Here is a 13,334-nt window from a genome sequence, read left to right as displayed (position 1 = left end):
GGAACAGGTGGGATAATCTAGTACAGGCCAATCAGGAACTTCTCAGCATTTGCTCATTGCTGGGAGAAAACCACACAAAACACCCCAGGAGAAACCTTCCGTTCTACTAGAAGAGGGCTCGGCATTTTTTGTCCTAGCTTGGTTAATGGTACCAATGTCCTTCACTATATTTATCATGTCGCTCATTCCTTTCAAGAACGTCAGAAATAAATCAATTTAAATTTTCAGTTGAGCATGTTTTCGGAATACCCAGAAAATGTACTACATATATCCCAGCGTAAGCGGCATAGTTTTAACTTAATATTTACCCGCTACAGGGCAGAAAGTGTTGTTTTTGCATTTTAAAGAAAAGGTATTGTTTATTTTATTTTTTTTAAATATACCTAATATTTTTCAAATGGGGAAAAAACCTTCAGGTTTTACCTAAAAAGATCTGTTGCACAGTAAAAAGTTTAATAAGTGGCTTGATATTAATTTTAAATACATTATATGTATTATATTAACTTTAAAAATGTTCTCTTGAAAAATCAAGTTTTTATTTTATTTATGACGTTCTTGAAAGGAGTAAGCGATGTATGGCCACCTCTCTTGCCTTGATATTAATTTTTAATACATTTTATTATATTTTTAAACTTTAAAAACATTTTCCTAAAAAATCAATTTTTTTTATTTATGACGTTCTTGACAGGAGTGAGTGATGTATGATACCACGTCTCGTGACAGTTCCTTATGAACTACCACAGATAACTACTACTACTACTACAAAATATTAGCACTACTACTGCTACTACTACTAACAAAATGAAGATACCAGGAAAAAAACCAAAGTAGAGTATTTCATGAATCGCATGGCAAAACTCAAATGGCAATGGGCAGGATTTTTGTCAGCTGGTCCAATTCCTTACCTCCGTCATCATACAGCCACCAGACATCGATGGTGCCGTCGGCGCCGTGCTTCCTCTGGAAGTAAGTGAGGCTGGTCAGCGTGGACTTGGGCAGCTCCCCGCCCCCCGTTCCCTTGTACTGCGACCAGCGCCGCTCCTTAGGGCCCCCTGCGCCTCCGCCCCCGCCGCCGCCCATAGCCCCCACAACTGCGTTCACCATGTCCGCCATCTTGGAAGAGTTTTTACTGCAAACATAGTAAGATATTACCTGTATATTTATTATTTTTTTAATATTGAAAGCATTAACTTTGTGGATCATAGTGATATATTATTTTGAGAAATAAAAAGACTTTTGTTTTGATCCACTCACATTTTTATTTAACCAACTAGTTTCCGCAACAACCTGTTACCCTCTTCAGGGTTTAAATTCTTCAGTCATAAATTAAACCCTGAAGAGGGCAACAGGTTGTTGCCGAAACTAGTTGGTTTAATAAAAATGTGAGTGGGTCAAAACACAGTCTTTTTATTTCTCAAAAAAATATACTTATATTTTTAATATTTAAAGTATTAACTTTGTGGATCATTGTAATATACATATTATTTGGAGATTTTTTTTTTATTCTAGTGTTAGAAATAGACATTTCTAATGCTAGAATCATGGGTGTCTTTTTCGAATATGAAAAGGTTGACAATTTAGATACCATTTTTGGAATAAAGCGTTTAATTATTTTTTTGCGTTGTGGTCCTTTGGCATTTAACCAGCGATATGAGATTTGAGTTACCTGTTGGTTTCAGTGGAAGTATTATGAGCAGTGGACTTGTTAGAAGTGTTGGGGGTATCGTCAGCATTGGGATCATCAGATACGGCATTAGCTCTTGGCATGGAAGGTGTAGCGGGAGTCGACATATCGGAGACGCTGCTTGCTGTAATAGGGTAAAACATTCTACTTTTAATTGTATTTCTAAAATAATACTGATGAGTACAATCAATATTTGAAGCACCTGCTTTAAAATATTCCTATTTATAACTTTTAATACATTTTTAAAGACATTTAGATATTGTTTTAATAAAAATGTTTTCACTGTTTGACTCTCTTTGATTTCTTCGCCTAAAACTGTCTATCAACACAAAACAAAACGAATTTCAAAAAGAATTTCAGCCATCATGCTACGATTTAAAACCATCAATCATGGTAACACATTGAAAATATTTTATTACTATGTGACATCATCATGTGATGCGCAAACAGGTCTAGGATGAATACAGACCTTGTGAAATTTGTGTGTAGTTCTGACCAGTGACTAGACTCTCACTGGAGTCCCTGTGGGCGGCCATGGACTTGCTGAGTGATTGATCCTTGGTGGTGTCGCTCACATCGATGGCCTGCTCTCCGTCCTCCAGGATATGGCTGTAATTCAAGCCTTCCTGCAGCCGCAGAATTACGATTGCCATATGGACATCCAACGCTTTACTGAAATGGAAAAAAAATGAAAAAAAATTTGTATAGCTAGAAGATCTTTGATTAACCTGGCTGGCAGAAAACAACTCTATCACTTTAGGAAAGGAATCACATATAAAGGGCGATTTTTTAACTGTTTTGTTTTTGACAACACTGATTTTGACAGCTCAAGAACGTTTCGTGTTTTGTGTCCATGTCAAAGATATTCAGTTTGGTCTATAATTTAACCATGAATCGTCTTACAAACGAACAAAGCTTGCAAATCATTGAATTTTATTATCAAAATGCGTGCTCTGTTAAGAAAATTCATCGCGCGCTTCTACCATTTTAGTCTTCTTCTATTTCTTCCATTTGGTCAGTTTAATCGACCCACTGAAGCGGCTATTCGGGCTATTGTGACTAAATTTCGCACCAAATTTACATTGTTGGACATTAAACCACCAACACGCTTTTTTATGGGGCTATGTTAAGGCTCATGTCTATACTAACAAGCCCTCTTCGATTGACGCATTGGAAGATAACATTAAAGCATTTATTTGTGAGATACCGGCCGAAATGTTGGAAAATGTATGCCAAAATTGGAATAAGCGGATGGACCATTTCAGGCGCAGCCGCAGTCAACATTTGAATGAAATAATCTTCAAACATTAAATTATATAGACCGTACTATCGATTAAAATAAAGATTTTATGCATTTTCCTGATGTTTATGTGTTTTAAAAAATAAAAAAAATCCGATAGCTATCAAAAAATAACCCATTACAATCTTATAAAAAGTGACTGATATGATTTGGAAAAGTACAACAGAGTTCATGAAATGACTATATTTGATAGGGTATGATTAATTTATAGACTGTGGGGTCATTCATCTTTAAACTCGTCTACTGCCACATTTTGTATATTATCTGAATAAATCCTAACTCAATCTGACTTCTTCTTCATCTCCACGACTGCACCGATCCCCAAAAAACTAAGGCTAAAGATTGCTTAGGTTAATTGGTATAGTACCAGACATGATATCCGAAGCTCCGAATCCCGGAATAGGCAATTCATACCAACTCGTTATCTCATCTTGCAAGTCTCCCGATATCAATACACCTCTAAAGATCATGCGAGTGATGTCTTATCTCTGACCCTTTTTCTGACTCATATCTACACCCAGTGGTGCAAAGAGCACACTGCATCGGATCAACATGGTGATAACTTGATAGTTCATTACACAAAAACATGAAGAAAACACATGATAAATTGTGGTTATAAATTAATGAGGGTAGAAAAGGTGAGAATTCACTTGCATGTCCTTTATTTTGTCCAGAAAATATGTGCATGATCAGCTTATCAAAGTAAGCAAAATATAAAATACTTACTGCAAAATATCAACGTAGTCTGTCAGTTCTTCTTTTTGACATTTATTCCAATCAGATTTGAATCCCATCAGTAGAATATTTGGCTTCAGTTTACCAACTCCGCAGGCCTACAATAAAAAAGAAATAACATCTTTACAGTGTGTTTCTTTCACTCTCTAACACAGGAACTCATAAGAGCGAGATGAAAATATATTTTTATATCACGATTTTTTTTTAAATTACCTATATTTGATGTCAAAAATCATTACAATGTCACCACTCTTACTGCCACAAGCTGTGTGCCAAATGCGCAAATGGCATTACAAAAGGTGTCACAGACGTTGTGCCAACTGTGGACAGAGTGTTAATAATTCTAGACCCAATGTAGTGTTTAATGCAATATATTGATTTGGGGGATGAACGCATTCACTAGAATATAACTAAATAGAATCATAGAAGCAAAGATGACAAACATATCCAGCGTATTGTTGTAAGAGCTTACCTGAATGAGGGCATTGGCGCCGGCTTGGAAAGAGACATCATCCACGAGCGAGTAGAAGGCCTTCACCTTGTGCTTAGTGAACCACTGGTACGCCTTGTTGTTCAAGCTTGAGCGCATCTTGTTGTTGATCTGACCCTGAGGAGGAAATACAGCACTGTTGTAAGGTACAATTCATGTTAAACAATTTAGGAAAATTACATGATCAAAGGTTTTTATAAAGACATAATTATAAGACATCTTCTGGGAACAAAAAAGATTTATTATTTTGAGAAATAAAAAGACTTTCTTTTTGATCCACTAACATTTTTACTAACAACCAACTAGTTTCGGCAACAACCTGTTGCCCTCTTCAGGGTTTAATTTATGACTTATGGTCATACGATCATGATATGCTTCTTAAAGTTCACGACAGTTCTTGATGGATCAAAGAACTACAACTAAGAAGGATCGCTGATCGATCCCACTCGGTACTGCAAAAGGGCAAGCAGGCCTTACCTTGACGATGTGCCCGCACAGCATGAGGGACAGGTTCTTGGTGAGCAGGTAGGTGAAGTGCACGAGCGGAGGGCGCGCGCCGGGCATGCCCGTGAGCACCAGGACCTGCGGTCGGTAGTTCTTGACGTGCTCCGTAACACTGTTCAACTGCTGCACCGAGAGCAGTGCCTGCTTGTATGTCTGGGCCTGCGTCGTAGAGCCCCAGTTCACATCTGTGGAGAGCAAACATAAAATTATCAACAAATAATCTTATTTTAGGGAATAAAAGAAAGAATTAATGGTAGAAAAACGTCACATTTTTTTGATCACAGTAGCTGATCAGTTATAAGAAAAAATGGTCAGAGTGGAAAAGGTTAAAATAGCACAAAGTAAATGCCGAATCAATTAATGAGAGATTACTTTTCCAAGGGGTAGGTCGAAAAAGTAACAGGTAGTCATTAGCAATGAAAAAAATTACAGTAACCCGTGGATATCCATCACATCAGTGACCACTAAGATGAACCACTAAGATGAGCAAAAGAAATAAAAATAAAAACACTGAAGACAAGCCTTACCGGGCTTCCTGTAAGAGACGTAGAGGTACAGCGTCAGGACTGCAGAAAGGGTAAGCAGAGCGGTCCACCAAGAGATCAGGAACATGACGGCCACGCAGAGGACGGACCCAAACAGAGAAAGCCACATACTGTAGAACTGAAAATAAACAACAAATGATTTTAACATTTCGGAATTGGCTCTTCACTGAGAAGAGATACATACAATAATAAAGTCAGGTCGCATCCACAATATTTTTGTAAGGAATATTATCTTCAACGCTTACTCGCACCCAATGGTGCACAGGGCACTGCATCATATAAAAGCAGTGTTATCTTGATCGTTAACACATGAAGGAAAAGTGATCAGCCCTGCGCTTCAGGTACCAGTCTGGGATATATTGAATAAATATAAGAGTGAAAAATCACTTGTATTTATTTGACTCCTCCCGGGAATCGAACCCGGGACCTCCAGTATGGTAGCCGAGCGTGTTATTTTTAAATTATTTATCATTTCTGTCACACCCGCCCTACTCTCCTGACGTCGCACCATCCGATTATCATCTGTTTCGGTCCATGCAGCATGGATTATCAGGAGAAATTTTCAAAAGTTATCGAGAAGTCGAGTTATGGGTTAAAAATTGGATTGCCTCAAAAGACAAGGTTTTCTTTTATAGGGGAACACGACTTCTTCCTGAAAGATGGGCCAAAGTAGTCGAGAAAGAAGGGCAATACTTTGAATAAATTCTTACTTTTAAAAAAAAATATATTTTCAATTCAAAATACTACAAAAAACGGCGAGAATTAATTCAACCCCCTATTATCTAGAATTCAAGAATTTGAGAAGTGTGGATGTCAATCATGGGTAGAATTGGTGAATGTTACATATGTGTAAAGTGATCACTTAAACCAGCCTATGACATTCGTAAGCCCCGTAAATGCCCAGACTCCCATATTCTTCTCCAACTATGTTGAGATGTCAAAAAAATAACATGAAAAATAACTCCTATAATTGGCAAGTACACACTTAACCGGTTAACTGCCAAAAGCGTCTTAAGACGCATGATTTTCTGTGAACGGAGCGCCGCTCATACAAAAATTACGTCTTAAGACGCGCCGTTTTAAATGGGCTTTTTACTAAAGAAAATCAATTATTTAAAATGTACAAATATATTGAATGCATAGTGACATCTAATGAGAATATCTTTGCATAACTTAGAATTGAAACAGAATTTGTTTTTACCACTTTAAACGTAAATTAAAGAGGCACCATGAACAATTAATTTTATGATTATGGAAAAATGACTGCACGACTGGCGCAAGTTTTTTAAATAAACGTTATTACACTTTCAATAATGATATGTTTAGAAGGTTTTATTTTTGTCGTAAAATTCGCGGCGTGCTGGGTACCGCCGTACATGTACCTGCCGGCAGTAACACACTATCTGCGGGAAGGGTAATTTGATCGTTTCACTCGACTGGTGGTGTTCGTCAAGAAGGGTAATTTTACCTTTTCACTCGACTCGTCGTAAATTGCGTGTGAGTTATTTTTACGCATGACTTTTGCGGCATCTTTTGATCTCATATCGATGTATATAGTACGGTCAAATGTTATCACTTCTTTTCAGAGATATTTATACCTTTTATGAGTGCAAATCCGCCCGCAGATAGTGTGTAAGGTTAAAATATTGCAAACAATTTTTGTTGTTTAATTTACCCTGAATGTAGGTCTCCATCCGACGGGTTTGATTAAGCTGGCGTGGAAGGTGCTGAAGTTGATGAGGGTGTAGGCCGCCAGGAAGAAGTTGGAGATAAGGGGAGCTATCACATTCAGTTGACCTAGAAAACAATAAGAGAAGTGTCCATTTGTTGCATTAGTTAATTTGTTGTCAACTCCTATTGAAATAAGTAAACTGTTTTTCAATCAATGACACAATGCATAGTTGTAATAGGGTATTATCACTAATAATAATAATGATAATAAAACCCTTATCCGCACCCCAATGGTGCATAGGGCACTGCGTCATATAGACGCAGTGTTATCTTGATCGTTTACACATGAAGGAAAGGTGATCAGCCCTCCGCTTCAGGTACCAGTCCAGGGTAATATTGAATAAATATGACAGTGAAAAAATCACTTATATTTATTTTACCCCCCTTGGGAATCGAACCCGGGACCTCCAGAACGGTAGCCGAGCGTGCTGACCATTACACTACGGAGGCGGACAAATTATCACTAGGGAGGAATATCTAATTTAACATACTCAACCTATAAAGGATTGTTCAAGACTCGTTTTGTGTTTACAACACTCAATATAATCAATATTTTCATTCATCATTTTCTTCTGCAAAATTCGCCCGCGTAAAAATATGATTATTTTTTTATTTAAAGAGAAATATGTTACAGCGCAATAATTCTAGCAACTTAAACTATGACCCCAAGCGCCCGCTAGGGGCAGGGCAGCAGGGGTGTACGCGGGGAATGTTTACGTTATACCCTTATGAGATTGATGTAGGGGAGACTGCACACACTTGTCCTTGTACTGTTATAGCGACCTGTTGAATAAACCGATTGCATCCTAATTACGAGTTATTATTACCGGTACCTGAGCCCAGTAATAAATATTTGTGTTTTTATTATTTACACAAATATTTCAATTTCATGCTATTTCTGTGAGCCTGAGCGGCTGATCATTAGAAATAGGTATTCAATTGTGGTAGAGTGGGTTTGAACCGAGAAACTCTGACTTCAGAGTCCGCAACACTTTCCACGGGACCATAACTTGACAACCCTGTTTTTGTAAGTTGGTCACGAATCCACACTACTACTATTACAGCTCGATAAAGGAGATACATAAAAGGATACGCCCCATAACACATCCGATGACGTATAATTTGATGCCGTTTTAGGTTTCATCAAAATATTTAAAGTTTAAACCTTCATATCTCCCTTATTTATCTTCAGATTTCAATAAGAATCGTACTGATAGTCTTGTGATTTTTGATATTAATTTAATAGACAATAAAACGACATTATGAGAAATCCCTCATTATGAACTTTAGATTAGACTAACAAGGTTAAATTTATGTTGGTCGGCAAGTTTTTATCTGAAATGAATTGTGATCCTAGCTATTTTTTCCACAAAATATCTCACAATATTGTCAACCATTCTTCTTTCTTCTTTTGTTTATTTTTATGAATTGTTTTAAGCATTATTGTGAACAAAAATCATAAATGTATGGAAGCGAAGCGTGGAGTTGGGAAAAGAAGGATGAAAGTAGGCTGAATGCATTCCAAATGTGATCCCTCAGACAAATGTGCGGAAAAACGATGTATGATAGATGTTCGAATGGTGAAATAAGGAAAGAATGCAAGGCTGAGATAAGAATTATCGATAAAATTATGAAAGGTGTATTGAGATGGTTTGGACATGTGGAACTAATGAGTGAGGAAAGAATGGTAAAAACAAATTTATGAGGCACATGTAGTTGGAAAAAGAAGCAACGGAAGACCGAGGAAAGCTTGGCACGATCAGGTATGTCGAATACTTGAAAGCGGCCGGATCAGGAGTTAAAATAATCGGCGGGTATGTATGAGGAGATGCATGAATGCGGAAGAGGCGAAGAATGCTTGCATAGGCAGAGTGGTACGGTCTTCTATTCTCTCTGCCTACCCTTGCTCACAAGAGGCGTAAACGGTAAGTTACTAAGTTTAAACTATAAAAATATAATGAATGCACAAATATATACATGTTACGGCGTAATATTTGTAGCAAGATGAACTATGACCCCAAGCGCCCGCTAGGGGCAGGGCGGGGTGTACGCGGGGAATGTTTACGTTATATCCCTTATGAGATTGAGGCAGGGAAGACTATATACACTTGTCATTATACTGTCATATGGCGACCTGTTCAATAAACCGATTGCATCCTAATTACGAGTTATTATTACCTATACCCGAGCCACGTAATATACAAGTGCACAAATTATTCACTTGGGCCAGTCGCTGACAGGTCATAATTATTGTAAAAAACATATTTTCAGATGAGAAGAGCCTAGGGGCCAAGACAGATTCCAGGACCGAGGATGAAATATCACTCAGATAGAAGAACTCAACTAAGACAAGAGGACTGTGTCACTAAGTGTGTAAGTGCGGGCAACTGAAGGATACTAACAAGATGGAGGGCTATCAATATGGTGGTCATGATATTGTAACAATGTGAATATATTTGTGGGCTGAATAACTCACCAAGTAAAATGAAGCCGATCGCAATAAAGAATGTAAGAACGTATCCTCGCACTGGCTCATTATTCCTTCCGTATCCTCTGGCAAACCACACAATCCCTGGGTACAGCTCATCTTTACACAGAGCCTGGAAAAAACGTCAATACACATCATGATGTCGTTATACACATCATGATTCAGGTACGGTGAAACCTCTGTCTATCGTTTTTAAAGGGACCTATTGAAATAAACTATGAATGCGGGATAAAGAAGTCAATACACAAGGAGATACGACCGAGTAAAGATACCATCCTCCCAATCTGCATAACCATTAGTAGGTAGAAATTTCAAGAATTCAAGTTTAAGATGTTAATAAATGTAATAATGATTAAAGAAAACACTTCGTTTTTTGCCACTTGAGTTTTATTATAGACTACATGTTTCAGAAGTTAAACTTCCATCATTCAGGTCTGTATAATAACTAATATATAATAACTAATAAACAATTGATAAATGTATTTATTAAAAAAAAAATACAAAGTTGAACAGAACCCAAAGATCTTCAGACCTCTTCTGCTGTATCCATCGCACAAGCTTTCGATAGTCTGTATCCCGCACATTAAAATATTGTCGTTGAAAGTAACAAAATTCAGAAAATTAAAAAAAAAAGTAAAAAAACAGACAAATTATATCAAATGTGTAACATAATTCAAACGATGAATGCGGTAAAATGGTGGATAGAAACGATCGATGCGATCTATTTTTGTATGAAATGAATTCGGGGTAGAAGAAATAAACGACACATCCGGGAAAACGATTATTTGAGGAACGATAGATAGAGGTTTCACTATATATTAAAATGTATAATACAGTACTTCGTAAGGGAAAAGCAATTCTCCTGTCAATCTCCGTGCCGAAGGTTGGTAATCATCGTGGGAATATTTACTTTGACTGCAGGCGCTCTAAACAGCGTCTTAGTGGTACAGTGAAACAACTTTGGTACTAATTTGCAGTTTAGAACAAACTCTTAAGTTATTGAGCCAGAATATATTCATTATTCCTTTGCTGCGTTTACTATTCAATTCAACTTATTTAATTATTAATATATCGTAGTCATACAAGAGAAAGTGACCAAGTGCATTTTTTTATAAAAGCGATATCATTGACTATTTGATATCTTACTAGCTTAATAATGCCCTGAAAAATTCCAAAAATGATTTAAAACTTAGAAGTATAATTAATTTACTTGTTAAAATGCTAACTGCATTGATGTTGATTTTCTTGCCAAGCAAAAGTGACTTAAAACGGCCCTCCTGAACATTTTTCGTTTTATTAGTTGGTCACTTTCTCCTGTACGACTACGATATACATGACTAAGATGTTTATATTATTAACACAAATTTGCAAATCAATCAGTAAAGTTAATAAATTGTTTAAGTTTTAGAAGAATCCCGCTTCAGAACAGATCACTATTCATCGTGATATTGTTCAGCATAGCGGTAGCTCTTCCTACAGGCATAACCATCGGCAGGTTGGTCCTGTATATAGTAATGTGAAACAATCTTTGCCGACGCTGTCTTAGATAACTAACGGGAACATACAGACCAATGCTCCGCATAATTTCAGGATTATCGATCATACCGCGCAACAATCGATAAAATTGGGTAATCAAATACACATTCCTTCTAGTCTCTAAACTATTGTAGCCAAGCATATCCTGGAGAAACTCAGTCGGGTAGAACTACCTTCCACATTCCCTTGTATTATAATATGTATTACTTAAGATATTGCAATATTGCCAGCTAGAAGAGTTATCGACACTAAATAAAATTAACACATGAGTAAATAAATTAAAAATAAAAATACCTGGAATACTTTGGGAGCTGATACGAGGGAAGCGAGAGCTGAGGACAAGGTGGCGGCGAAACATCCTGCGTAGATCAGAGGGCCAAAGGCTGATACCAATTCAATTACCTTAAATGGAAAAGAAAACATTTTAAAGCATTCAATATTTGAGGCTTTGATTGAAAAGTCTTCAAGTCAGAGCTTCTACGCCCCCGATTCCTTAATACATTTTTACTTCACTTCAAACCCTTATCCGCACCCCAATGGTGCATAGGATACTGCATTATATAAACGCAGTGTTATCTTGATCGATAACACATGAAGGAAAGGTGATTAGCCCTCCGCTTCAGGTACCAGTCAGGGGTAATATTGAAAAAAATTAGAGTGAAAAAAATCACGTATATTAATTTGACCCCCCCCCCCCTTGGGAATCGAACCCGGGACCTCCAGTACGGCAGCCCAGCGTGCTGACAATTACACTACGGAGGCGGATGTTAATATTATACATGTTTCAATTCAAGTGTCACCGTATGTAAACAATTTTTAGCGGCCATCATACTCATGTCATTCGTCTAGCACTAGATTTTGAGACATAATCCCATCCTGCTCATAGACTACACCCAGCCGGAGCGATAGTACATAAGGGGAGTATTAAATAGAATTTCTTTGTTTGTGTTTTGTTTTGTTTATTTCGTCTTGTTTGTTTTGTTTGTTTTGTTTATTTAGTCCGCCTCCGTAGTGTAATGGTCAGCATGCTCGGCTACCGTTCTGGAGGTCCCGGGTTTGATTCCCAAGGGGGTTAAAATAAATGTAAGTGATTTTTTCACTGTAATATTTATTTAATGTTACCCTGGACTGGTACCTGAAGCGGAGGGCTGATCACCTTTCCTTCATGTGTAAACGATCAAGATAACACTGCGTTTATATGACGCAGTGCCCTATGCACCATTGGGAGCGGATAAGGGTTTTATTTATTATTTGTTTATTTATATTTAACCATTTTACTGCTGAGTCTTTTTCCACATATTATGCCGAAATTGGCGAAGAATTTTAGAGGAAGAATAACCTTTTAATTAAGTGTGCACAAAATTGTGGACATTTTTATCAAATATAGCGGGATTTTTGCAATTATTTCGATTGTGTGTAGCGAACATATCAAACTACTCAAATAAAAGATGGAAAAGATGTAATGTAGAAAAATTTAGGTCGGAAAAAAGTTGAACAAAAGTGTCGGTATCAAGACCGCCCAAAGGAGTAGAATAATCTTCGGAAGCTTTACTTTCACTACAAATATGCATTCTTCGATTTGTAAACATTCTGATATCATCCTCACTGTGACTAAAATAAACATTTTCTATGTTCCACAGCAGAACAAGTTCCGCAAGTATTTTCATCATCGCTTCTTGACGAATTCGACATTGTATGAGACTGATAATAAATTAGTGTTATTTTCACCGCTATATACTTTTTTAAAGTTCATTTATTATTATTATTGACAAATTAAAAATTGTTTGCACCGCGACACGTCTACACAGGTCGACATCTAAAATCACACTCAGCAAAAGTCGATATCCCGACGGTACGCAGTTTTTACGCAGTAATAAAACTTCGACATATCGACGGTCTGCAGTAAAATGGTTAAATAGTGTTCATATTTTAAAAAAAAAGTTTTTTGATTGATTGAACGGACATTTGACTAAACGGACACCTCTTCCCCCCCAATTATTCTGTTATATCGAGGTTTTGTTGTATTTCTTGTGCTCATACCACATAAATACGTCTATGGAGTTATCTTTCTGATGTACAGATATAATGCATTTCAGTAGGAATTTAGTTCCATTCCATTGTCACATGTATACACAAGGAATTGCAGCATACGTACGGTGAATATGCAAATATTGACATTATACAACAATCACAATGAACGGAACAGTACCCCAGTTACATACTTATTTATTTCATACAAATATAATTATAAAATAGTATGTTATATGGCAAATAATGAGTTGGATAATGGATTATTTTTAGAACCGTATCACGGGATCGCA

The 13,334-nt window shown here is 37.0% G+C and overlaps 1 protein-coding gene across 1 annotated transcript in view; it reads right to left on the bottom strand.

Annotated features, from left to right (window-relative positions):
• The window catches only part of Ncc69 (sodium chloride cotransporter 69), a 97,441-nt gene that overhangs the window by 8,998 nt on the left and 75,109 nt on the right, over positions 1-13,334 (bottom strand). The window contains exons 10-19 of the mRNA XM_088262951.1: positions 11,308-11,415; positions 9,466-9,589; positions 6,934-7,055; positions 5,241-5,376; positions 4,687-4,898; positions 4,192-4,326; positions 3,711-3,817; positions 2,154-2,356; positions 1,667-1,808; positions 906-1,129 (exon numbers count right to left, since the gene is read on the bottom strand). Coding sequence (XP_088119077.1) covers positions 906-1,129; positions 1,667-1,808; positions 2,154-2,356; positions 3,711-3,817; positions 4,192-4,326; positions 4,687-4,898; positions 5,241-5,376; positions 6,934-7,055; positions 9,466-9,589; positions 11,308-11,415 — 1,513 coding nt within the window. The remainder of the gene's footprint in view (positions 1-905; positions 1,130-1,666; positions 1,809-2,153; positions 2,357-3,710; positions 3,818-4,191; positions 4,327-4,686; positions 4,899-5,240; positions 5,377-6,933; positions 7,056-9,465; positions 9,590-11,307; positions 11,416-13,334) is intronic.

This window comes from Brachycentrus maculatus, unplaced genomic scaffold (genome assembly GCF_059751285.1).
Source record: "Brachycentrus maculatus isolate JH-2025_06_01 unplaced genomic scaffold, ASM5975128v1 h1tg000194l, whole genome shotgun sequence".
NCBI classification, from domain to species: domain Eukaryota; kingdom Metazoa; phylum Arthropoda; class Insecta; order Trichoptera; family Brachycentridae; genus Brachycentrus; species Brachycentrus maculatus.
The sequence above is the reverse complement of the archived record's forward strand: the minus strand, read 5'-3'. Positions and strand labels throughout refer to the sequence as shown.